This window comes from Sminthopsis crassicaudata, chromosome 4 (genome assembly GCF_048593235.1).
Source record: "Sminthopsis crassicaudata isolate SCR6 chromosome 4, ASM4859323v1, whole genome shotgun sequence".
NCBI classification, from domain to species: domain Eukaryota; kingdom Metazoa; phylum Chordata; class Mammalia; order Dasyuromorphia; family Dasyuridae; genus Sminthopsis; species Sminthopsis crassicaudata.
In genome coordinates, this window is record NC_133620.1 from 294799216 (window position 1) to 294825715 (window position 26500).

Genomic DNA, 26500 nt, shown 5'->3' on the forward strand with positions numbered 1-26500 from the left:
TGTAAACTCCTTTTCAGAAGTCTAAAGTGTAAATTCCTTTTAAAGATGTGAACTAAGCTAGAGAATTGTTAAGTACCAACTTAGCACTTAGTAAGAACTTCTCAGTGATGAAGATCATTAGCAATACAAAATTCATTCCCAACAAGAGGAGGGCACATCTAAGTATTCTGTGTATCTCCTCTTAGTGAGTGGAAAATGTATTTAAATATTGCCTTTCTAGATCACCCCATTGATCAGTTAGGGTATAATTTGCTTGAAAAATATTAATTGAAAACTCAAAATCTATTAGACATTATAGATCCTTGTAAAATCTATTAGACATTACAAAGATACTGAAAGAATAGATTTCCACACACACACATACACACACACACACACACACACAAAATGAGGAATTTACATGTAGTTCACAGTATGGTCTGGGGAAACCAATTATTAGTACTTTGAATTATCTGATCCATTTCATCCAGATGCCATATATAATGGCAATAGGGAAATTAAATCTATACATTCTCTCCTTTTCTTTAAGACAGCGGGACCTTAAGGAGTTTAGAAGTAACAAGGCTAATTCATTTTTAGATCACTAGCAATAGCACGGGTCCTTTCCCCATTATTCCATCAAATGAAACATTTGTAAAACCACTGTGCCTGGCATCTGTTAATGTTCAATCGTGTCTGACTCTTCACGACCCATTTTGAGTTTTATTGGCAAATACATTTTTTTTTCCACAGATGATGAGACTGAGGATTAACTGATTTTCCCAGGTTCACAAAGTTAGTTTCTGGGGCGATTTTTCAAATAAGGAAGATCAGTCTCCCTAATTCCAGGCCTAGAACTTTATCCCCTGCGCAGCCGCCTGGCATCCAATCCAAGCAGTTTGCTTCTTCCCCTCCCCCACTAGACAGTAAATTCTTTGAAGTCAGGAACTGTATTGTTTCTCATCTTTAATTCCCAAAAAGCTTAACACTGAATCTCGTAGACTATATGTGTCAGAAATGGTAGATGAACCCAATCAATGAGAAGGAAATACAGAACGGCCCAATCCAAGATAGCTAGGCGCTTCCCGTCTCCCCAGAGACTTCCGCTTCCGCCCATCCGGGAACTCTTTCCCGAAGCCCCCCTGAAACAGAACTCGGCCTGAGAGTGGCGCAGGCACTGACGCCGCTCCCGCGCAGAGGCCGACGCCGGCGTAGAGGCCGACGCCGACGCCGACGCCACAGTCGCTCCCAGCAGACATTGCAGAAGCAACGGCGCGCGCGGACTCGGCGGTGAGCTGTTTTCGTCACCTCTTAGTTCGGATCCTACAGCACTCCCTATTCCCTCTCCACTACCCCCGTTGCCCCGTACCCTTCACCTCCGTTCACACAGATCCCCCTCACCCCCCGCTCTTGAATTCCGCCTCCCCCATCCCGATTCCCTCAGCGGTAGAAGGGATAAAAGAATCGACGCGGCTGCATTAAGCCAACACGCCTTCGGTTGCTTTGAGAGTAAAGGCAGATTGACTTGCCCAGAAGTGGGCCTGAGGTGAGGAGGGGCTGGGTTTCTGAGGCGTTTCTGTCTGTCGCTTCTCTTCTCCTCTCCCCGGAGTTGGGACTCGGTCCCTATTCTGGTGCGGGGAGGTGCTTTTTAATTTCTTTTACGGGCCCCAGAAAATGAGAGGTAATTCAGAACGCAGTTTCTTCCCGACCTGACCCTCCCCCACCCCCGGCCGTGTACTTCCCGGGCGCTATCTGAACAAACTTAAAGGCTACTTTCTAAATATCTTTTATGGCTGGTGGTTCCTAACTGGGGGAGTATGACTTGAAAAAGATCAAGATTCTGAGAGCACAGCTTCGGGGGAGGAAGGCGATGCAAGGGAGTGCTCTTTATATCTATTTGAAGGCCAAAGAGTGTAAAGCTTTAGAAGATGTGGAGAGAGGAAGTGTGAGACCTCTGAGTGGGGGACCTCTTAGAAAGCTGGATGTCTGAGAACTCTAGGGTATCAAGAGCTAATTCGGATGGGGGAGGGGAATATGGATAATTAAGGAGCCTAAGTTATGGTCCTTATTGTAAAGTGAAGAGAAGGCTGGATTTAACGTTGGAATGCCTGAATTTGAAGTCTGCCATGATTTAGTTTTAGACCCATCTGCGAAAGAGGATTGCATAGGATAATCTCCAATATCCAGTTATTACTGGGTTCTTTCCAGCTCTAAATCTATGATTAAAAAGTGATTTTATTAGGGTTGAGCTAAATAGTCAGTAAGGTCCTTTATCTCTGGATCCTTTTAACTCTAAATCTATGTTAAAATTCGCGAGAATTGGAGCTGTGGGGGTGGGTAATGTCGAACATTGAAAATAGCACCGGGTTGACTCTTTTCTTTTTTAGGCATTCTTCACCAAGGTAGCACTTTGCAAACATTAAAACATCAATTTTTGTTCTGGTGATGGAAAGACTTGGGAATCTAAGGATGGTTTGTTCTGTCAGACATGTGGGAGAATATTATTAGGAAAGAGTAGAAACATAAAGGACCATCTGGTGGAGGGAGGGAAAGGCAGGAGAAATTGTCCTTTTAGATTAGATGACCAGGGATGGGGCTTAGGGGAGCAGAAATATCCTTATAAGGAAAAGAAGTAATGAGGTTGACATAGTAAGAAAGGGGTGATTAATTCTTCCCTTCATTGTAGTAGCAAAATGAGTGTGGCTTTTCAGTGGATAGAACACCTGGCCTTTATTCAGGAAAAAGTTCAAATCTGGCCTCAGACTAGTTGTGTAACCCTAAAATTACAGTACTTACATCTAAGGGTTGTTGTGATGATCAATTGAGATAATATTTGTAAAATATTTAGCATAGTTCCTGGCACATAGTAGGAACTGCATAAATGCTTCTTTCCTCTTTTTTGTTTACTACCCTATGCTTCTGGTCACATTCTAGCCTCTACTATGGGTGACAGTGATGATGAATATGACCGTAGGCGAAGGGACAAGTTCCGAAGAGAACGAAGTGATTATGATCGTTCAAGAGAGAGAGATGAGAGACGGAGGGGAGATGACTGGAATGATAGGTAAGATATTCCCATTCTTTTGAATAACTATTTTTTTCATTACTAATTCAATCATCAAAATCATTCACACACAAAGAATGAAAAAAGGATTGTATAAAACTTATATACAGTTTGATTTTTTTTTAAGTATATCTAACAAATTAGTGTTTTCTGAGGGATTATTTGAAATTTTTGTTTTCTTTTGTGTATTTTTTTTGGTTCATTGGTCTTTCTCTTTTTCTCTCTTTCCTTTCTTTCTTGGCAACTGGGGTTAAGTAGTTGCCCAGAGTCCCATAGCTAGTAAGTTAAATGTCAGCGGAATCAGGAACTCTTGACTCCAGGGCTGGTACTTATAATTGCCCCTTAATTTTCTTTTTTTGGGGGTAATCCTTGTCACTTCCTGATAAAGTTTTCTTAGCCCTTCTCACATAAACCTATCAAACTACACGTTGGATATTTCTGAAAATGTATGGCCAAGTCCAAAATTATAGCTTATGGCCCGTCCTCAGAAATCATGATTAGTCACTGTAATGATCAGAATTCAAAAGACTTTAAATTTTTATTTTCCTTTACAATGTTGTTATCATTGTTCTCCTGATTCTGTTTGCTTCCCTCTGAAATTTTCCTGCTCATAAAACCAAATTCTGAGACTTTTTGGAATTTTCATATTCATTTCTTAACTCTATAATAATATTCCTATGTAGATATGCTAGAGTTTGTTCATTCCTCAGTTAATGTTTTCAATTTTCTACTAAGAAAAGCTGTTTTATATATGTTTTGGCATTTGGTTATTTTTCTTTCCCATGCTCTTTTTGAGGGCACATACCATTATTACGGTCAAAGGACTTAATTCTATATTATTTTACAAAGTAGTTGGACAGATTCACAGATTCCTCCAGGACCCAAGAAGTAATAGAACACTTTCATAGTCCTTTTAACTTTTGTCTTGCCATCTTGGTTAATATTATGGACTTGTGGTGAAAAATGAATTTTAATTTGTATTGCTATTATTATTGGAACATTCTTTAAAATAATTTTGTCATCCCTCCCTATCCCTCCATACTCTGCTAAAAACAGGGTTAGCCCCATGTTTAAGAACTGAGCACAAATCTCTCACCTGGGTTATGAGAAAGCCTTGGGGATCCTGAGCATCACATATATATTAATACTTGAGGTAAAAACACTGGACCTAGGACCTGAACTCAGCCAAAGACAACTTATGTGAATGGAAGGCAAATTTCTTATCTCTTTTGTGCCTCAGTTTCCTTATCTAAAAATGAAAATAATAACTACAGACATTTATTATTGTACTTTACTATGTTATATCAACTTAGGTTTACATTATTCCCTTCATTGATGGTACCAAAGTTATTGTTTTCATTTTATGGCTGCAGAAACTGGATCTTGTTCAAGTTCTCAAATAATAAGTGGCAAAAACAGAATTTGAACCTAGATTTTCCCAAGTTTAGACTCAAGGTTCTATTGATTAGTCGTTTAGTGTTGTCAGATTCTTCGTTATCCCTTTTGAATTTTTCTTGGCAAAGATCTTGGAGTGATTTGCCATTTCCTTTTCCTATGACTTAAGGCAAACAGGTTAAGTGATTTGCCCAGAGTCATAAAGCTAGTGTCTGAGGCCATATTTGAACTCGGCTCTTCCTGACTCCAGGCTCTATTTACAGATCTACTTACTACCTCCAGGGATTCTACGTGATAATATTGTAATGAAGATGAAGTATGGTTAGTAGAAGTTAAAGTGCTTTGCACACATAAGAAGGATTGAGGGTTTTTTTGTCTAAAAAAAAAGTGTATTTCCTTAATGAATGAAACAAAAACGTCATGTATATCTACATGTTATTCAGTGTACACAATGTATTTTTGCCTATTTAGGGATTCACATGTGGAGTCAATACCACTGGTGATATAGCTTCCCAGGATTCTACAGCTTACAAGTTGAGAACCTGTACTTGATGCTTTATAGTGCCTCTGAAGGGTTTTAGAATAGAATTTTCAGTTTGGACTCTAGCTAATCACTAAATCAATTATTGGCTTTTTATTTTTTTCCTATCACATGTAAAGGCAATTTTAAAGATTCATTTTATTTTATTTTAAAATAATAGCTTTTACTTTCAAAATGTATGCAAAGATAATTTTCAACTTTCACCTTTGCAAAATCTTGTCTTCCAAATTTTTCTTCCTGCCTTTTCCCCTCCCCCCTTCCCTAGATAGAAAGTAAACCAATATATTTGACATTCATTTTTAAAAAATATTGAATTTTAAATTTATTTCTCTCTTTCTCCCCTTCCTCTTCTCTAAAATATTAAGCAATTTGATGTGGATGAAGAAATAGATCAAAAAGAAAAAAATGAAAATAATAAAGTGAAAATAATATACTTTGATATGTATTCAGCCTTCATCAATTCTTTCTTTTGATGTAGAATGAAGCTGCCTTCAATCATTGTATGACTGAGAAGAACTATCATTTATAGTTGATCTTTGCACAATGCTGCTGTTACTGTACACAGTGTTCTGGTTCTGCTCATTTTACACTGTGCCAGCTTATCTAAGTCTTTCTAGTTTTTCTGAACTATTCCTGCTAATCATTTCATAGAAAACAATAGGATTCCATTACATTCATTTACTATAACTTGTTTAGCCATTCCCCAATTCATGGGTATCCCCTCAATTTTTAATTCTTTGCTACTACTGAAATATTTTTGTGCATGTAGGTTCTTTTTAGGATACAGAACTAAAAGTGGTATTGTTGGATTAGAAGGAATGGCTGGTTTGAATGCCCTTTGGGCATAGTTACAAATTGCTCTCCAAAATAGTTGAATAAGTTTACAGTTTTAACAGTAGTGCATTAGGATCCCAGTGTTCCTATGTGTTCTCCAGCATTTATAATTTTTTTTCTGTCATATTTGCTAATATAAGTATGAGATGGTACCTTAGAGTTGGTTTAGTTTGTATATCTCTAAACCAGTGATCCTCAAACTTTTTAAATAGGGGGACAGTTAGTTCACTGTCCCTCAGACTGTGGAAGGGCCGGACTATAGTAAAAACAAAAACTCACACTGTCTCCGCCCCTCAGCCATTTGCCATAACCCTGCAGGCTGCATAAACGTCCTCTGCAGTTTGAGAACTCCTGCTCTAAACAGTGATTTTTTTCATCTCAAAATTGCTGGATCACATTCTTTGATCATTTATCAATTGGGGAATAACTTATATTCTTATAAATCTGATTCACTTCTATATATTTGAGAAGTGAGACTTTTTTCAGAGACTTGTAAAAGAAATTTTCTCTGTTTTCCTTCTAATCTTGGGAGAAAGGAGAGAGAATAGAATGGCGCAGGGAATACAGTAATTGTGAAAAGAATTTTGAAGCAAGTTTATTTGATAAAAGCTTCATTTCTTAAATATAAGGAACTGAGTCAGATTTATAAAGATTAGAGCTATTGCTCAATTAATAAATAACTTTAAAAAAGAAAATGACAAATATTGGAGGGAATGTGGGGAAAATGAGACATTAATGTACTATTAGGAGAATTATAAACTAGTTCATCCAAACATACTGTAAAGCAATTTGGAATTATGCCCAAAGGACTGTAAAACCAGTAATAATACTGATTATGATAGAATACTATTGTGCTATAAGAAATGATAGCAAAATGCTCTCAGAAAAAGCCCTGGAAGACTTCCATGAGATCATGCTAGATGCAATGTACTAAATACAAAGTAACTTGTAATAATGTAAGATGATCAGCTATGAATAACTTGACTGTCCTCTGCTATAGAGTGATCCAAGACAACTGTGAAGGACTTAGGATGAAAAATGCTATTCATGCCCAGAGAAAGAACTGATTTGTGTTCCTTATAATCTTGGTTTCATCGATTTTTGTCTTGTGCAAAAACTTTTTCATTTAATGTAATCAAAGTTTTCTATTTTACTTTTATAATCCTCTCTCCTGTTTGTTCAAAATTCTTTCATTTCTATATAGATGTGACAAAACTATTCCATGCTCTCCTAATTTCCTTGTGGTATCACTCATGTACACATTTTGATCTTATTTGGTATATGGTGTAAGTTATTTTCCAGTTTTCTCTGAAGTATTTGTCAAATAGTGAGTCATTATCTTAGAAGCTGAAGTTTTTGGGCTTATCAAAGGACAGATTATTCTGGTCATTTACTTGTGTTTTGGGTACTTGATTTATTCCACTGTTCAATCACTATTTCTTAGCCAATACCAAATAGTTTTGGTGATTGCTACTTTATAATATAGTTTGAGGTCTAATAAGACTAGGCCACACACTTGTGCAAATTTTTTTTTTTCATTAATTACTTTGATATTATTGACCTTTAGTTGTGTTACTAAATTTTTTTTAGCTGTATACAAAATAATTTTTTGGTGTTACTCTGAATAAGTACATTAATTTATGTAAAGTTGTCATCTTTATTATATTAGTTTGACTTACTTATGAGCAATTGATATTTTTCAAGTGGTTTAGATTGACTTTATGTGAAAAGTGTTTTGCAATTGTGTTCATATAATTCCTGGGTTTGTCTTGGCAGGTAGACTCCTGTGTATTTTCTGTTGTCTTGCTGCTGGGCTTTGTTGGTAATACGTAGAAATGCCAATGATTTATAAGTGTGGATTTATTTTACAACTAATGCTAAGATGTTGAATATTTCAAGTAGTTTTTTAGTTGATTGTCTAGGATTCTCTTAAATATACCATCATATCATCTGCAAAGAGTGACAGTTTTTTTTAGTACAATCTTGAATAATAGTGATAATGGACATCCTTGCTTTACAACCCTGATCTTACTGGGAAAACTTAGCTTTTCCCCATTATAATGGTGTTAGATAGATACTACTTGTTTTAAAGAAAGTTCCATTCCCCCTTTCCCCCATGCTTTCTAGGTTTTGTTTGTTTGTTTGTTTATTTTGTTTTATTTTTTGGCTGAGGCAATTTAGGAAGTGTTATCTGAGGCCAAATTTGAACTCAGATCCTCTTGATTTCGACTGGTTCTCTATCCCCTGTACCAACTAACTGCCCCTTCTAGTGTTCCTTTTTTTTTTTTTTTTTTTTTTTAATTTATTTATTTTTATTTTATGATTATAACTTTTTTTGTACATATGTATGGGTAATTTTTTACAACATTGTATCCCTTACACTCACTTCTGTTCTGATTTTTCCCTTCTCTCCCTCCATCCCTCTCATAGATGGCAGGCAGTTTTATACATGTTAAATATGTTATAATATATCCTAGATACAATATATGTGTGCAGAACTGAATTTCTTGTTGCACAGGAAGAATTGGATTCAGAAGGTAAAAATAATTTGGGAAGAAAAACAAAAATGCAAACAGTTGTGTTCCTTCTCTAGGTGTAGCTGATTCTGTCCATCATTGATCAATTGGAACTGAATTAGATTTTCTTTGTCGAAGATATCCACTTCCATCAGAATACATCCCATCTAGTGTTATTGTATTTTGTCAGAAGTTTTCTCTAGTTTTTAGGAGAAATGGGTGCATTATTTTGTCAAAAAATTTTTCTATGTCCTTTGAGATAATGATAAGATTTCTGTTTATAAGATTTGTCTTGGTTTTGTTATTGATAAGGTCAATTATAGTTATAATTTTCCTAATTTTGAACTAGTCCTATAAACCAGGTATAAATCCCACTTGCTCATAGTATATGATCCTGGCAATGATACTGCTATATTATTCTTGCTAGTGTTTTATTTAAAATGTTTGCATTAATGTTTATTAGGGAAGTTGGTCTGTGCTTAATCTATTTTGGCTCTTAAGTATCAGTATCATGTTTACATCATAAAAGGAATTTGGTAGGACTCCTTCACCTATTTTCCCAAATAGTTTATGTATTGAAATTAGTTCTTTAAATGTTTGGTAGAATTCACTTGTGAATACCTCTGTCCTTGGGGATTTTTTCTTAAGGAGTCCATTGATGGCTTGTTCAGTTTCTTTTTCTGAAATTGGGTCATTAAGTATTCTTTCTCCTGATTTTTATTGCTTTTATTGTGGTCTTTTATCTCTAGAGTTTTCCTGTTAGAATATTAATTCTATCCCTACATTCCTGGTACAAATTCGACCTGATTACAATGAAAAATCTTTTGTATATCTTTCTATAGCCGCTTTGCTAGTGTCTTAAATATTTTTTACATCATTATTGTTTTAATGATATTGGTCTCTTGTTTTCTTTTTTAATTTTACTATTCCTGGTTTGGGTATCAGAAGCTAGTCTTTTTCTCTTTTTAACCTTCAAACACCCCCCTCCCCCAACTTCATTCTTTTAAACCTTCCCCAGGTCAGTATTTTTTCTTGTTGTTGCTTTTTGATTGTGGCAACATTCTCTCTCTTTAGATTAACTTGTAGATTTGTATATCCACCCCCAGTCTTTTCTCATGAGCTCTTGTTCTGCAAACACCAGCTCCCTACTGGACATTTCAAACTAGATGATGTCCCACAAACTGCTCAAATTCTTCTCTACATGCCTAAAACTCCCTTTTTTTCTTTTTTCCTTAAACTTTTCCGTTTCTGATTTATTTAGTGCTCTCAGGTACATCACCATGTTTTTAGTCTTCTTTAGAATTAACTTCACTCCAAACATCCAATTATTGAATTATAAATAGCTTTTCAATCTGCCCCTTTCTCTACTCACATTAGCACTGCTTTAGGCAGGCTCTTATCACACCTTGACTTTACTTTTGCATTACTCTTCTAACTGCCTTCCCTTTGTCTCCATTCTCCTCTATATTCAGTCTATCCTCAGTACATCTTCCACAGTTCTGACCATATCACTCACCTTTTCTTGTTTAATTCCTGTGATTCCCTAGGCCTTTAAGAGTAAATGTTCTTCTAAGGCTTTTCACATCTTGGGCTCAGTCTACCTCACTTTTTTTGTATTCTATGTTATAGCCACCAGCTATACTTTTTGTTCCTTAGACCATCTGTAATCTCTATGCCTTTGCACTGGTTTTTCCCAAAAACCTGAAATTCACACTCTTCCCCAAGCATCACTTTTTTCATGAAGCTTCCCTAATCTCTCCTACCCTTTCTAGCTACTAAATGTTCTCCTCAGTATTGTATTTTGTATAGGAATAAGGCTGAAAACTGTGATTTCATTAGCATATGGAACTCTAGAGTGAGGGAACTTACTCTATCAAGACATTTTGGCATCTTTTCTGCAATTTGTAGTTTCAACTATTTTAGTGACCTAGAAAAAATAACAACAAAGTTCATATGGAAGAATACAAGGTCGAGAATTTCAAGGGAATTAATGAAAAAAAGTCAGATGAAGGTGGTCTAGATGAACCTGATATAAAACTATATTATATAGCAGCAGTCACCAAAAACATATGGTATTGGCTAAGAAGTAGACCGGCCGATCAGTGGAACAGATTAGGTACAAAGGACAAAAAAGGGTACAACTATAGTAATCTAGTGTTTGATAAACCCAAAGATACCAACATTAAGGATAAAAATTCATTATTTGAAAAAAACTGTTGGGAAAACTGGAAATTAGTATGCCAGAAATTAGATATGGATCCACACTTAACACCATATACCAAGATAAGATGAAAATGGGTCCATGATTTAGGCATAAAGAATGAGATCATAAATAGATTAGAGGAACAGAGGATAGTCTACCTCTCAGACCTGTGGAGGAAGTAGGAATTTATGACTAGAGAATAACTAGAGATCATTATTGATCACAAAATAGAAGATTTTGATTACATCAAACTAAAAAGTTTCTCTACAAACAATACTAATGCAAACAAGATTAGAAGGGAAGTAACAAATTGGGAAAATATTTTTACAGTTAAAGATTCTGATAAAGGTCTCATTTCCAAAATATATAGAGAATTGATCCTAATTTATAAGAAATCAAGCCATTCTCCAATTGATAAATGGTCAAAGGATATGAACAGACAATTCTCAGATGATGAAATTGAAACTATATCCACTCATATGAGTGTTCCAAATCACTACTGATCAGAGAAATCCAAATTAAGAGGTATCACTACACACCTGTCAGATTGGCTAAGATGACAGGAACAAATAATGATGAATGTTGGAGGGGATGTGGGAAAACTGGGACACTAATACATTGTTGGTGGAGTTGTGAAAGAATCCGGCCATTCTGGAGAGCAATCTGGAACTATGCCCAAAAAGTTATCAAACTGTGCATACCCTTTGATTCAGCAGTGCTACTACCGGGCTTACTTATATCCCAAAGAAATACTAAAGAGGGGAAGGGATCTGTGTGTGCCAAAATGTTTGTAGCAGCTCTTTTCGTAGTGGCTAGAAATTGGAAGATGAATGGATGTCCATCAATTGGAGAATGGTTGGGTAAATTATGGTTTATGAAGGCTATGGAATATTATTGCTCTGTAAGAAATGACCAGGAGGATGAATTCAGAAAGGCTTGGAGAGACTTGCATGAACTGATGCTGAGTGAAATGAGTAGAACCAGAAGATCACTATACACTTCAACAACAATACCTTATGAAGATGTATTCTGATGGAAGTGGATTATCTTCAACATAAAGAAGATCCAATTCACTTCCAGCTGATCAATGATGGACAGAAACAACTACACCCAGAGAAGGAACACTGGGAATTGAATATAAAATATTAGCACTACTGTCTATCTACCCAGGTTACTTATACCTTTGGAATCAAATACTTAATGTGCAACAAGAAAATTGGATTTACACATGCATATATTATTTCTAGGTTATACTGTAACACATGTAAAATGTATGGGATTGCCTGTCATCTTAGGAGAGGGAGTAGAGGGAGGGAAGGGAAAATCTGGAAAGATGAATACAAGGGATAATGTTATTTTAAAAATTACTCATGCATATATAATGTCAAAAAATTTATAATTATAAAATCAATAAAAAAAATTTATAGTTTGAAGTTGTCAGCTGTACTGAAAAGACTTGTATTTGTTAGAGTTGGTACTCATACCCATATCTTGTATCTTGAAGTCCATCTATACTATATTAATTAGTATTTATATAATATAGTAGATAGTATTTACTCATTCCTTAAGGTTAGCAAAATGCTTTATAATTATCTCATTTTATCCTCATAATTACCATGGAAGGTAAGTACAATTATTTATAATTTACAGATAAGGAAACTGAGGCAAACAGGCATTAAATGACTTGCAGATTTGAATTCAGGTTTTCTTGACTCGTAAGTCCACGATGTTCTATCTACTTCTCTTCTTTGATACAATATAAATTCATAGTAGGATGTTCTGTTTGCTTTTTTATTTATATTCCTTGCATCTACTGGTCCTGGTATATAGAAAATATTAATAAATGGTTATTGATTACATAACTTTATTTTTACAACTCTAGAGAGTGGGACCGTGGGCGAGATCGGAGGAGCAGAGGAGAGTATCGTGACTATGATAGAAATCGGCGTGAACGCTTTTCTCCACCACGTCATGAACTCAGTCCTCCCCAAAAACGAATGAGACGAGACTGGTAAGAATGCCAGAGCTTAGTTCTATTTTCCCTTGTTTTTTTTTTTTTTTTTTTTGTTTTGTTTTGTTTTGTTTTTTGTTTTTTTTTTTTTTGTTTGTTTGTTTTTTTTTTTTCTTTTTAAAAAAAATATCATTTTATTCACTTATTTTTATTTTACTTCCTGAACCCTTGTAATAAATATGTGTAGCCAATCAAAACAAATTCCTTTTTTGGTCATATTCAAAAAATGTGTCTCATTCTGCATATTTAATCTGTTACCTTTACCAGAAGGTAGTTTACCATACTCTATTGGTCTACTGAAATCTTGATTGGCCATTATTGATCAGTGTTCTTTATAGTGTTATTATATAAACTAGGCTCTTCATTTTGTTTGTTTTACTTTGCACCAATTTATGCAAGTTTCCGAAACCATTCCCTTTATTATTATGGCACACTAATATTCCATTACTACAATATGTGTAGCTATTCTCAATTGGTGGGAACTTCTTAACTTCTAGTTTTTTGCCACTACGAAAATTGCTGCTATAAACATTTTTGTTGTACATATGAGTTCTTTTTTGCCTTTTTTTTTTCTTCCTTTCTTCCTCGCTCCCTTCCTCCCTCCCTCCCTTCTTTTCTTCCTTCCTTCCTCCCTCCCTTCCTCCCTCCCTTCTTCCCTCCCTCCCTCCCTTCCTCCCTCTCTTCCTTCCTTCCTTTCTTCCTTCCTTCCTTTTTTTTTTGGATCATAGTTCCAGAATTACTCTTGAGTCTTGGAGTAATTCATAGCTCTGCCAACAATATTGCCAGATATTTTCCACCATATTCTTTCGAATTCCAGTTGAGAAGCTTCTTACCATCAATCCTTCCACTCCATTTGGAATTTTAACTCTTTTGCACTCTGCATCCTTTTCTTATCAAATCATCACTTTGTCTTAGTATTCTCTCTTAAATCTTCTAACATTGAGCAGTTCTAGCTTTCTTTTGTTTTGCAGAGTTCTTCTAACTTTCTTGTTCTTTACTTTCAGGGATGAGCACAGCTCTGACCCATACCACAGTGGCTATGAGATGCCTTATGCTGGGGGAGGTGGAGGCCCAACTTATGGCCCTCCTCAGCCCTGGGGCCATCCAGATGTCCATATTATGCAACATCATGTACTACCCATCCAAGCCAGGTAAAGACCCAGGGGGAAATGACAGAAATGTTGTAAGTAGAAAAGTTGAGGTTATTTTTTAAAAGAGGGGGGAGATATCTGGAATGGGAAAAGGGGCTGTTAGAGAACTAGACTAATAGTGGGAAATGAAAATGGGCACTAGTTGGTACATGGACTAATGTCCATGTTGGGTGAGGAATGGGGCTGCTGGCTACCTTGGCCCCCCATCCCCCCACCCTCTTCCCCCCCAACCAAGACCCCCCGACCGGGCCCCCCCCAGGCTGGGCAGCATCGCAGAAATCGACTTGGGTGTTCCACCACCTGTTATGAAGACCTTTAAGGAGTTTCTGCTGTCACTGGATGATTCTGTGGATGAAACAGAAGCTGTTAAGCGATACAATGATTACAAGCTGGAGTTCCGAAGGCAGCAGATGCAAGACTTCTTCCTGGCTCATAAAGATGAGGAGTGGTGAGTGCCCCCACTTACCCATGTTCCTTTCCCTTGGCATGTCACCCTTGGCCTAGGAGGTGGAGCCCTATGTGTCCTGGAGTTCCTGCGGGTTTGGGGAAGTGCCCAACATTGGCTGTTGTGATCTCCTGGGTATAAAGACTCTTGTCTTTCTTCAACTCCACCCCTTCTCCACTCCCAAATACCATTGTCCTCAGTGAATGAAATACCTTCAGGGCTGGAGCCTCCTGCACTGTCTTTCTCCTTTGGGTTGCAGAGAGGCTGTTCTCCCCTTTTGCTGGCACAGAGAGAACTGGGACTGTGTCATCCCCAATCTTTGTACCATTTGTGCTTGGTCTCCTAAAAATGACAAGTGAATCTAAACAAGAAAAGCAGAAGTCTTGGGGTCATCTTTAAAGAAAAACAAAACCCAAAAAAAACCCTTTGTTTTTTTTTTTTTGTTTTTTTTTTTCGTTTGTGGATGTTTTGATTTTAATCAACCATCTTTTCCCCCCCGCCTCCTGCTCCTCCTCTTTGAAAAGAGCCAGAACCGGGAACTACACCCACCCATCGCCGGAGCTCGGAGCAAACCCATCTCACCCCCACCACACCCAGCCCATACACCAGCCCCCCTGGGCCGAGCCGTGCTCCCCCCGGCCAGGCAGAGAGAAAGGGCACCACTGTGCACAATGCAGTGGCTTAGATGAATGTGAATGCTTAGGCAGTTAGTCAGTCAGGGCCCCCACCGCCAAGCCATGCGGGGCGGGGCGGCGGGCCGGGAGCCCGCCCCAGCCAGGAGCCAGCCGGCCCAGGCCCACCAGCCAGCTCGGGTCGGCCCGGCTAGTTAAATCTTGAGCTCTGTTTGATCAAGCAGCCAAGGTAAAGTCCCTGGAGGCGACACCTGCGGCTTTTCCTTCCCTCTCACACTGAACTTTTGTTTTTCTTTTCTTTTCATATATTTCTGTTTCTTACTCCCCATCTCTGATCCATGTTTCCTTACCTTTGTCTATTCCCTTTGTCTTTTCCTATCTCTCTGTCTTTAAATCTACCTCAACTTTTCATGCTCTCCCCCTCACTCCTAATCTCCCTACTTCAATTTTCATTTTTTCTCTTTCCAGGACTTATAGTTTTTCCTTTCCCCCTTTATTCTCTACACCCCCAACTTCTTACTTTTCTCTTTGCTTTCTCCATTTCCCTAGGCAGTACCTTAATTATAAGATACGGTCATTTCTTCCACTTCCTTTCTCTGTTCCCATAACAATTTTATCTGTCTTCCCAAGTGGAGATAGAAGTGTCACAGGTCCTTCTTGGCTCCTCTCCCTATTTGGTCTGTCTCAGGCCTTTTCCCTAAGCCTAGAAGGATTGGGGGTAGTAGTACTTTTAATTCCTGAAGAGAGGAAAGGGAGATCTTTTGGGACATAATAATATTTCCTCTTCTACCTATTCTTCTGTCTATGGGGCTCTGGTAACATTGACCCTATTTATCGTAGAATCCCAGAAAGCTAGGGAAATTAATCAAGGGATCATTGTTTATTTACCCCCATTTTCCCATAGTCTCCATTTTTCTGGAACCTAGAGTTCCTTGATCCTGGCTTTTCCCAAATTTCTTTGTCCTATTTGGGGTGGCATGATAATTCTTTGTGTCCCCTTCCCCACAGTCTCCTGTTCTTACCATCTTTTGTGGGTATATGAGGAGGGTGGGGATATACCATGGCTTTCTTGGATTCCCCCTCACATCCATGACCCTGGCTACTTGTGACTATTTTGTCTTTCCCCCTTCCCATTTCCTTTCTCAGGTTTCGGTCCAAATACCACCCTGATGAGGTGGGGAAGCGTCGGCAGGAAGCCAGAGGAGCCCTACAGAACAGACTTCAAGTGTTCCTATCTCTAATGGATAGTGGCTGGTTTGATAACCTCCTCTTGGACATTGACAAGGCTGATGCCATCGTTAAGATGCTGGATGCAGGTGTGGGTTTGCAGAGTACAAGATGACTTTGTCCCTGAAAAGAGTGGAAGTCTGGAAAGAGCGAGAGGCCAATACATCCAGGTCTTAGGGATAGGGGGTAGAAAACAGAGTTCTCTGGAGATAATAATGACTATCTGTGATCATCTCTTTTCTCATCCATTTTATTACCCTTCAATATTGTCTCCCATTTTCTCATTGTTCCAATCTGATAAAAAAGTAGTTTTTCTCACTAAGATTAATCTATGTGTGCCCTTGCCTCTTCTTCCCCTAATCTCTTCAGATTTAGTTTTTATCCTTTCTTGCAGATGTGTCTCACTCTCCCATTTATTTTTTAAAACCTGCATTTAACCTTGCCATCCTCTCAAGCTAGCAAAGAATATAGCTTTCTTTCCTCTCAGTTTGCCTGGTGATGAGCCTTATCCTAGGTAAACACAAATTTAGGTTTCCTTGCTCTGGGAGTAGCTAGGGCTTCTATCATTCTGAAATAAAGTTAAAAAAAATCTTAAAAAATACTCCAATGCTTTTTGTTTCCATTTCTTACTTCTCTCTCTCTCTCTCGCTCTCGCTCTTGCTCTCGTTCTCTTTCTCTTTCTTCAATTACATGTAAAATAATTGATTTTTAAAAATTTTGGTTTCTGAATTTACTCCCCTCCTTGGGAAAGTATGAACAGCAGTAGCTCCCCTCCATGGAGTCCCAACCAGCCAAGTCTAGTTAGACAGTCTGCTATTTCCTTTTCCTCCTCCTCTTCTTTCTCTTCTCCCAGTCCATGTGGATATTCTGTCTAAAGGAATACAAATTTTGATAGCTGTCTTGGAGGTTTGGGGCTAGAATTTTTTTCTTCCCTACTTATTTATTCTATTGGGGTTTGTTTTGTTTTTTATCTTAAGTAGTTTAACTCTTGTGTCTCATGTAGTTTTTATTTGTGATTTCTTGAAATATAGCTCTGGAAATATAGCTTTGAGAAAGTCCATTCGAGTTCAAATAGAGCTTCTTGGCTGTGCCTTTTAAACTCAAATCACTCTGATTATCCCTGATTGGCCAATAATAGTCCTAATAATAGAAGCTTCACTTGCTGGGTAGATTTTTTATTTATTTGTTTGTTTGGTTGGTCATTTTAAATTTGGGATACAGACCTGATTGGGTCAAAGGGTATGCAGGGTTTTCTAGACCTTTGGGCACATAGTTCTAAATTGTCTCTAGAATGCTTGGATCAGTTCACAGCTTTGCCAGCAGCATGTTAATATCCTGATTTTCTCACATCTCATTTGACATTTCATTTTCCGTTTCTGTCAAGTTAGCCAAAGTGTGGTGGTACCTCAGAGTTTGTAGTTTATTTTTCAAATCAGTAGTGATTTAGAGCATTTTTCATTTGACTGTAGGTAGCTTTGATTTCTTCATCCGAAAACTGCCTGTTCACATACTTTGGCTATTTATCATTTGGGGAATGACTTGTATTCTTAAGAATTTGATTTAGTTTTCTAAATATTTGAGAAAGGAGGCCTTTAAAAGTTTTATTATTTCCCTCCATCCTATTTTTTTCTCTTTGTCCTTCTGATTTTCTCTCCTTTCACCTTGTTCCTTGTCAAAAGTGTTTTGCTTCTGACATCATCACCCTCCCTTCTGAAAGCTTCCTCTACCCTTTTTCCCTACCCCCTTCTCTTTTTACTCTGCTAAAATAGATTTCTATATCCAAGTGAGTGTGTATTACTCCCTCATTGAACCATTTCTGATGAGAGCCACCACCCCATCTTCCCTTCTACTGTAAAAACTCATTTACACCTCTTTAATGTTAGATATTTTCCCCCATTTTACCTCTCCCTTTTTTCTCAGTGCTTCCCTTTCTTATCTCTCAATTTTATGTATTTAGATAACCCAGCATAGTCAGCTCACATTTGTGCCTTCTGTGTATGTATTAAATATATTAACTACAATATATGTATTACCTATTTATATAGTTGTCTTGTTACATAGGATCTTTTTTTATCATGACTTCTAATGTCTGATAATTCTTAAATCTCTTCTGGGTCTATTTTTTCTGATTATATAGTCTTTCTTGATATCTCATGAAATCATTAACTTCCACTTAACTAATTGTAATTTGTAGGTTTTTTTACATTTTAAATTTTTTTAAACTTTTTTTTTTTTTTTTGCAGTTTTAAAATAGTATTTAATTTTTTCAAATAACATGTAAAGATAGTTTTCACCATTCACCTTTGCAAAATATTATATTTCAAATTTGTCTCCCTTTCCTCCCTCCCCAAGATAGCAAGCAATCCGATATAGGTTAAACATCTGTAATTTTTCTAAACGTATTTCCATATTCATCATGCTGTGGAAAAATCAGATGAGAAAGAAAAAAAATAAGCAAACAAAAACAGAAAGGTAGAAATACTGTGCTTTGATTCACACTTAGTCTCTATAGTTCTCTGTCTGGATGTAAATGGTACTTTCTATCACAAGTCTGTTGGAATTACCTTGAATCACCACATTGTTGAAAAGAGCTAAATTCTGCCTGTTTTCTTTTCTTTCAGTTTTTCTTTTTTCTTCCTTCTTGATCTGATTTTTCTTGTACAATAAGATAACTGTATAAATATGTATACATATATTGGATTTAACATATATTTCAACATATTTAACATGTATGTCCCCCACCTAGGGTAGGGGGGAAGGAGGGGAAAATTTGGAACAAAAAGTTATGCAAGGGTTAATGTTGGAAAAATTACCCATGCATATGCTTTGTAGATAAAAAGCTTTAATAATTAAAAAAAAAAACAAAAAAAAAAAAAACAAAACAGTGGTTAGCAGAACTGGACCCAATCATCTAGATGTCATTCAATTAGAGTGAGTATAGAGGGACTGTCACCTGTTCTGAACTCTGGGCATCTAGATATTATGAAGATGAGCATTTTTATGAGGATTAAAAGAAAAGAGCCAAATCCATCGCAGATGGATCATAACATAATCTTGTCTTTATGTACAATGTTCTCTTGGTTCTGTTCATTTAACATCAGTTCATGTAAGTCTTTCCAGGCTTTTCTGAAATCAGCCTTCTCATCATTTCTTTCTGATCATATATTTCATGACATTCATATACAGAGTTATTCAGCCATTCTTGCAATTTCCAATTTCTTGCCAATTACAAACATTTGTGCACATTTGGGTCTTATTCCCTCTTTTATGATCTCTTTGAAATACAGACCCAATGTTGACACTGTTTGTCAATTGTCAGTTTCTAGCCTTTTGGGTATAATTCAGATTGCTCTCCAGAATGGTTAAATCATTTCACATTTTCACCAATGATAAATCCACTGTCCCAATATTATCTTTTCCCATCACCTTAACCAGTCTGAAAGGTATAAAGTACTTCCTGAGAGTTATCTTAATTTGTGTTTCTCTTTATCAATAGTGTTTTAGAGTATTTTTTTCATATGAGACATGACTTCATCTGAAAATTGTTCATATCCTTAGATCATTTATTAGTTGGGGAACCGTTTGTATTATAAATTTGAGTCAATTCTCCTATATTTTAGAAATGAGGCCTTTATCAGAAACACTGGTTGTAAAAAATTCAGTTAACTTTTTTCCCATTCGGCCAAGGAGTTTTCTTTAGTGGATTTTTGTGCCGTTGTTTCCATTTTCTAATTATTTTTTAAGGTGTGGTTTTCTTCTTTTTGTTTTTTTTTTTTTTTTCTCCTTTACCAAGCTGTTGAATCTTTTAATACTATCACTTCTTTTCCTGTTTTTTCCTCTACCTCTCATTTGATTGAAAAAAATATTTTTGAGCTCTTTTTGGAATTTTGGGGGAGGGCTTGAGACCAATTTACTTTGTTCTTTGAGGCTTTGCATATAGCTACTTTCATTTTGTTGTCTTCTAAGTTTGTATTTTGATTTTCCTTGTGACTAGTAAATTTCTGTGGTCAGGTTCTCTTTTGTTGTTTGTAGATTTTTCCAGCCCATTTCCTGACTTTTAATTTGATATTAAAATTGAATTTTGCTTCTGTTGTCAGTGTCCTAAACTTCAAGCATTTTGCTGCTGTGTTCCAGAGCTACTTGTAAGGGACAGTAAATTTTCAGTTCTTTCAAGGTGGTATAATCTGAGGAGAGGTGTATGTATTACTCTTCTGTTCAGTGAGTGGCTACAAGCACTTTTTTCTTCCCTAGAACTGTGATCAAAGTCCTCATTCCCCTGTGGCTACATGCACTGATGTTCTTTCTAGGGCTTCTCCTCACATTGAGACTATGATCTGGAACTAATGTGGGCCAAACTCATTGCCAGCATAGGGTTCCTTCTAATCTTCTAACCAGTTATTTGACCCTTTTACCCTCTGTTTGCTCAGAGCTATCAAAATTTGTTCTGCCTAATCACAAGTTCTGCTGGTGGACTTGTGTTCCACTCTCATCCCAGTGAGACAGACCCTTCCTTTACAGTTGTCATGGGCTGGAAAATTGTTTTGTCTCACCCTAGTGTTGGATTTGTTTTGAGGTTTTATTTTAAAGTTATCTGGAGGGGAATTTGGGAGAGCCCAAACAATTCCTTGCCTTTTCTCCACCATATTTCTCCCTTTCACATCTTAACCTCAAAGATTCTGGCTTCTGACTTTAAATGTGATTTATTAATCTATGTCAGGTGCTAATTACAATGACCTTTTTCTCAGTTGTCTTCCTTAATCTCTCTCTAGAGTCTGCCATTATTGACCACTGTCATTTCCTGGAGTTTGGGGCATTCTTCTCTTCTTCTCTTCATGTCTGACCACAATTTAGTTCCTTTGTGGATCATCATTGAACCCTAACTGTAGGTATTACCACATTCCTCCCAGGATGTGTCAGGACCTTCTTTTGTTTCCATGGACTTAATTCTTATTTTCTAAAAATAATATCTTAAGATTTATGTACCCAGCCCACTAATTAAAAAAAAATTTTTTTTTAAAAGCTTTCTCTACAAAACATATGCATGGATAATTTTTCAACATTGACCCTTTTAAAATCTTTTGTTCCAGATTTTCCCCTCCTTCCTTCCACCACCTCCCCTAGATGGCAGTTAGTCCAATACATGTTAAATATGTTAAATCCCATATATGTATACATATTTATACAGCTATCTTGCTGCACAAGAAAAATCGGATCTAGCATAGGGGGGAAAAAAACAAACTGAAAAGGGAAAGAAAATGGAAGCAGACAATAATAGAAAGAGTGAAAAAGCTTTGTTGTGGTCCACACTCAGTTCCATAGTCCTCTCTCTGGGTATAGAGGGCTATCTTTATTACTGAACAATTGGAAGTGGTTTAAATTGTCTCATTGTTGAAAAGAGCCACATCCCTCAGAATTGATCGTTGTATAGTCTTGTTGCCCTGTATAATGATCTCCTGGTTCTTCTCATTTCACTTAGCATCAATTCATGTAAGTCTCTCCAGGCCTCTCTGAAAACATCCTGTTGATCATTTCTTACAGAACAATAATATTCCATAACATTCATATACCACAATTTATTTAGCTATTTTACAATTGATGGGCATCCATTCAATTTCCAGTTTCTAGCCACTACAAAAAGGACTGCCACAAATATTTTTGCACATGTGGGTCCCTTTCCCTCCTCTAAGATCTCCTTGGGATATAAGTCCAGTAGTAACATTGCTGGGCCAACACTGCACAGCTTGATAACTTTTTGAGCATTATTTCCAAATTGGTCTCCAGAGTAGTTGGCTTTGTTCCAGTTCCACTAACAATGTATCACTGTCCCAGTTTTCCCTTATCCCCTCCAACATTTGTCATTATCTTTTACTGCCATCTTATCCAATCTTGAGAGGTGTCTTAATTTGCATTTCTCTGATCAATAGTGATTTGAATTATCTTTTCATGTGACTAGAAATAGTTTCAATTTCCTCATCTGAAAATTGTTTATATCCTTTGACCATTTATCAATTGGAGAATGGCTTGATTTCTTATGAATTTGAGTCATTTCTCTATATTTTGGAAATGAACCCTTTATCAAAGGTTCTGACCTTTGAATGTAAAAATGTTTTCCCAATTTATTGCTTCCCTTCTAATGTTGTCTGCATTAGTTTTGTTTGTACAAAAAAAGCTTTTTAACTTAATGTAATCAAAATTACCTATTTTGTGATTAGTAATGATCCATAGTTTTCCTTTGATCAGAAATTCCTTCCTCCACAGGTCTGACAGGTAAACTATCCTATGTTCTTCTAATTTATTTATAATATCATCCTTTATTTCTAGATCATGAACCTATTTTGATCTTATCTTGGTATATTGTGTTAAGTGTGTATCAGTGCCTAGTTTCTGCCACACTAGTTTCCAATTTTTCCAGCAGTTTTTGTCAAATAGTGAATTCTTATCCCAAAAGTTGGAGTGTTAGAATTTTCCAAACACTACATTGCAATATGTTATTGACTATTTTGTCTTGTGAACCTAGCCTATTCCACTGATCAACTACTCTATTTCTTAGCTAGTACCAAATGGTTTTGATGACCAGTGCTTTATAATATAGTATTACATCTGATAGAGCTAGGCCACCTTCATTTGTTTTGTTTGTTTTTCCATTAATTCCCTTGAAATTCTTGACCTTTTGTTCTGAATCCAGATGAATTTTGTGTGTGTGTATGTGTTTTTAGATCAATAAAATAGTTTCTTGGGAGTTTGATTGGTGTAGCACTAAATAAATAGATTAGTTTAGGTAATATTGTCATCTTTATTATATTTGTTTGACCTATCCAAGAGCACTTGATATTTTTCCAATTGTTTAGATCTGATTTTAATTGTGTAGAAAGTATTTTGTAGTTTTGCTCATAGTTCCTGACTTTCCCATGGCACATAGATTCCCAAGTATTTTATACTATTCACGATTATTTTAAATGGAATTCTCTTTGTGTCTTTTGCTGCTGGATTTTGTTAGTGATGTATAAAAATGCTAATGATTTATGTGGATCTATTTTGTATCCTGCAACTTTGCTAAAGTTGAGGATTATTTCTAATAGTTTTTTAGTTTATTCTCTGGGGTTCTCTAAGTATACCATCATATCATCTGCAAAGAGTTGGTTTCCTCATTAACTACTCTAATTCCTTTAATCTCTTTTTCATCTCTTATTGCCAAAGCTAGCATTTCTAATACAATAGTGAATGGTAATGGTGATAGTGGGCAACCTTGTTTCACTCCTGATCTTATTGGGAATGGTTCTAGTTTATCCCCATTACATATGATGCTTGCTGATGGTTTTAAATAGATGCTACTGATTAGTTCCTATACTCTCTAGTGTTATTAATAGGAATGGGTGTCAGATTTTATCAAATGCTTTTTCTGCATCTATTGAGATAATCATATGGTTTTTATTTAGTTATTGATATAGTCAATTATGCTAATAGTTTTCCTAATATTGAACTGCATTCCTGGTATAAATCCTACTTGGTCATGATGTATGTCATCTGAGCGATGATTTTCTGTAATCTCTTTGCTAATATTTCATTTAAGATTTTTGCATTTAATTTCCTTTCTTTGTTTTTGTCCGACCTGGTTTAGGTGTCAGTATTATGTCTGTGTCATAAAAGGAATTTGGTAGGAGTTCTTCATTCCCTATTTTTTCAAATAGCTTATATAGTATTGGGAGTTAGTTGTTCCTTAAATGTTTGGTAGAATTTATATGTAAATTCATCTAGTCCTGGGGATTTTTTCTTAGGGAGTTGATTAATAGCTTGTTCGATTTTTTTTTTTTTCCCCTAAAATGGGACTATTTAAGCAATTTACTTCCTCCCCTGTTAATCTAGGCAATCTATATTTTTTATAGGTATTCCTCTATTTCACTTAGGTTATCACATTTATTGGTATAAAGTTGGGCAAAGTAACTCCTAATTATTGCTTTAATTTTCTCTTCATTGGTGGAAAGGTCTCCCTTTTCATTTTTAAGACTAGCAATTTGATTTTCCCCTTTTTCTAATCAAATTTACTAAAGGTTTATCTATTTTGTTGGTTTTTTCATAAAAAATATTTTATTTAGTAATTCAGTAGTTTTTTTAAACTTTCTTGGAATTTCAAGTTTGGTATTTGATTGGGGATTTTTAATTTGCTCTTTTTCTAACATTTTTAGCTGCAAGCCCAATTCATTGATTTTCTCTTCCTCTATTTTATATGCAAGTAAACATCTAGAGATATAAAATTTCCACTTATTACCACTTTGGCCACATCCCACAATTTTTGGTTGTTGTCTCATTGTTACTCTCTTGGATGAAATTACTGTGTCTATGATTTGCTGTTTCATTCATTTGTTCTTTAGGATTATTTAGTTTCCAATTCCTTTTTGTTCTATTTTCTTCTGGTTGCTTATTGAATATGATTTTTATTGCATCTTGATCTGAAAGAAATGCATTTACTATTTCTGCCTTTCTGCATTTGATTTTGAGGTCTTCATGTCCTAATATATGGTCAGTTTTTGTATAGGTTCCATAAACTGCTGAGAAGAACTCCATTCAGTTTTCTCCAAAGATCTATCATGCCTATCTATTTAATATTATATTTACCTCTTTTAACTTTTTTCTTATTTTGTTCTGAGAGAGCAGGGTTGAGATCTCCCACTATTATAGTTTTGCTGTCTATTTCTTCTTGTAACTCTCTTTAATGTCTCCTTTGGGAATTTACCACTTGGTGCATATAGCATATTCATTATCTCTGGTACCCTTTAGCAAGATAGGTTTCCTTTCTTTTCTCTCTTAATTAGATCAATTTTTGCTTTTGCAAAATGGCTATCTCTGCTTTTTTTTTTTTTTTTTTAAACTTCACCTAAAAAATAATAGATTCTACTCCAGCCTTTTACCTTTACTCTGTATATATCGCTCTGCTTTAAATGTGTTTCTTGTAAACAACATATTGTTGGATTCTAGCTTTTCTGTTTCTGTCTATCCACTTACGTTTTATGAGAGAGTTCACCCCATTCACATTTACAGTTAAAACTATTAATTCTGTATTTCCTGCCATCTTATTAACCCCAAATTATACTTTTCTCTTTCCTTTTCCCTTTCCTTCCTCCCCATTATTTTACTTAGGAGCACTCAAGCATCCCTCCCCTTTTAGAGTCCCTTTCCTTTTCTTATACCTTTCTCCTGCTGTTTGTTTTCCCTTCTATTTAGCCTACCCCTTCCTTTTTTGCTTTTCCCTCCTACTTTATAAGAAGGTGAGAGAAGTTTCTCTGTAAAACAAATATGTCTAATATTTTCTCTTTGAGCCAAATCTGATGAGAGTAAGATTCACATAGGTTTCCTTTGCCTCTTTGTGAGATGTAATATTTTTTCCTTGGTTGGATAGTTCTGAAATTTAGCCACAATATTCCTTGGAGTTTTACTTTGGGGGGGTCTCTTTCAGGAGACATTTAGTGAATTCTTTCAATGGCTATTATACCTTCTGATTATGACATCAAGACAATTCTCTTTGATGATTTCCTGAAAAATAACCTCTTTTTTCATCGTGGTTTTCAGGGAGTCCAATAATTCTTAAATTGTCTTTCCTAGATCAATTTAACAGGTCAGTTGTTTTCCTGAGTAGTTATTTTGCATTTTTTTCTTATTTTTCATTTTTTTTGTTTTGCTTGACTGATTCTTGATGTCTCATTGAGTCATTTCCATTTGTTCAGTTCTGATTTTTAGTGAATTTTTTTACTTCTTTTTTGTATTTGTTCAATTTTAAATGAGTTGTTTTGTTTTGTTTCCATTTCACAAATTCTGTTTTTTAAGGAATTATTTTTTTTTTTTTCCATTTCACAAATTATTTTCCTGGAAGTTATTTACCATTTTACAAATTCTGTTTTTCAGGGAGTTGTTTTCTTTTTCCATTTTGACAATTATCTTTTAATGAGTTAGATGTTTTTTTCATTTTTCACTAAGTCTATTTTGTGTTGCCTTTTCCAAAAACCCTCCAATAAAGTTTTCATTTCCTTTCTCCATTTTTCTTCTTCTAGCTCTCTTTTAAGATCCTTTTTAATTTCTTCTAGGAGAGCCTTGTGTGATGGGAACCAAGTTATATCATTCTTTAGGGTTTCATCTGGAGTTTCCTCGGGGTTTGAAATCTGTTCTTCTCTTTCTTTCTTTCTTTCTTTTTTTTTTTTTTTTTAGGCTGGGGTTAAGTGACTTGCCCAGGGTCACACAGCTAGGAAGTGTTAAGTGTCTGAGACCAGATTTGAACTCGGGTCCTCCTGAATTCAAGACTGGTGCTCTATCCACTGCACCACCTAGCTGCCCCTGTTCTTCTCTTTCACCTTAAAAATTATCTGTGGTCAAGAGTTCTCTTTGCCTTTTTAAAAGTTGGGATCTGCTTTTAGGGGAAGGGAGATTTTCAAAGCATCCTCTACAAGCTGCAGTGGTTGAGCTGGATTCCGGTTCATGCTGGGTAGGCATGGCCAGGGCCAGGTTTTGTGAGA

The 26500-nt window shown here is 36.1% G+C and overlaps 1 protein-coding gene across 8 annotated transcripts in view; it reads left to right on the plus strand.

Annotated features, from left to right (window-relative positions):
- The first annotated feature begins 1132 nt into the window (after nt 1-1132).
- SRRT (serrate, RNA effector molecule) overlaps nt 1133-26500 on the plus strand; it is a 31050-nt gene continuing 5682 nt past the window's right edge. For 4 of the 8 annotated variants that reach the window (XM_074264915.1, XM_074264917.1, XM_074264920.1 and 1 more), the window contains exons 1-6: nt 1136-1525; nt 2914-3043; nt 12415-12543; nt 13548-13694; nt 13930-14142; nt 15918-16087. In XM_074264915.1, coding sequence (XP_074121016.1) covers nt 2922-3043; nt 12415-12543; nt 13548-13694; nt 13930-14142; nt 15918-16087 — 781 coding nt within the window. In that variant the 5' untranslated portion in view covers nt 1136-1525; nt 2914-2921. Of the gene's footprint in view, nt 1526-2913; nt 3044-12414; nt 12544-13547; nt 13695-13929; nt 14143-15917; nt 16088-26500 lie in introns of all 8 variants that reach the window. The other 4 variants (XM_074264919.1, XM_074264922.1, XM_074264921.1 and 1 more) reach the window with 3 other exon arrangements.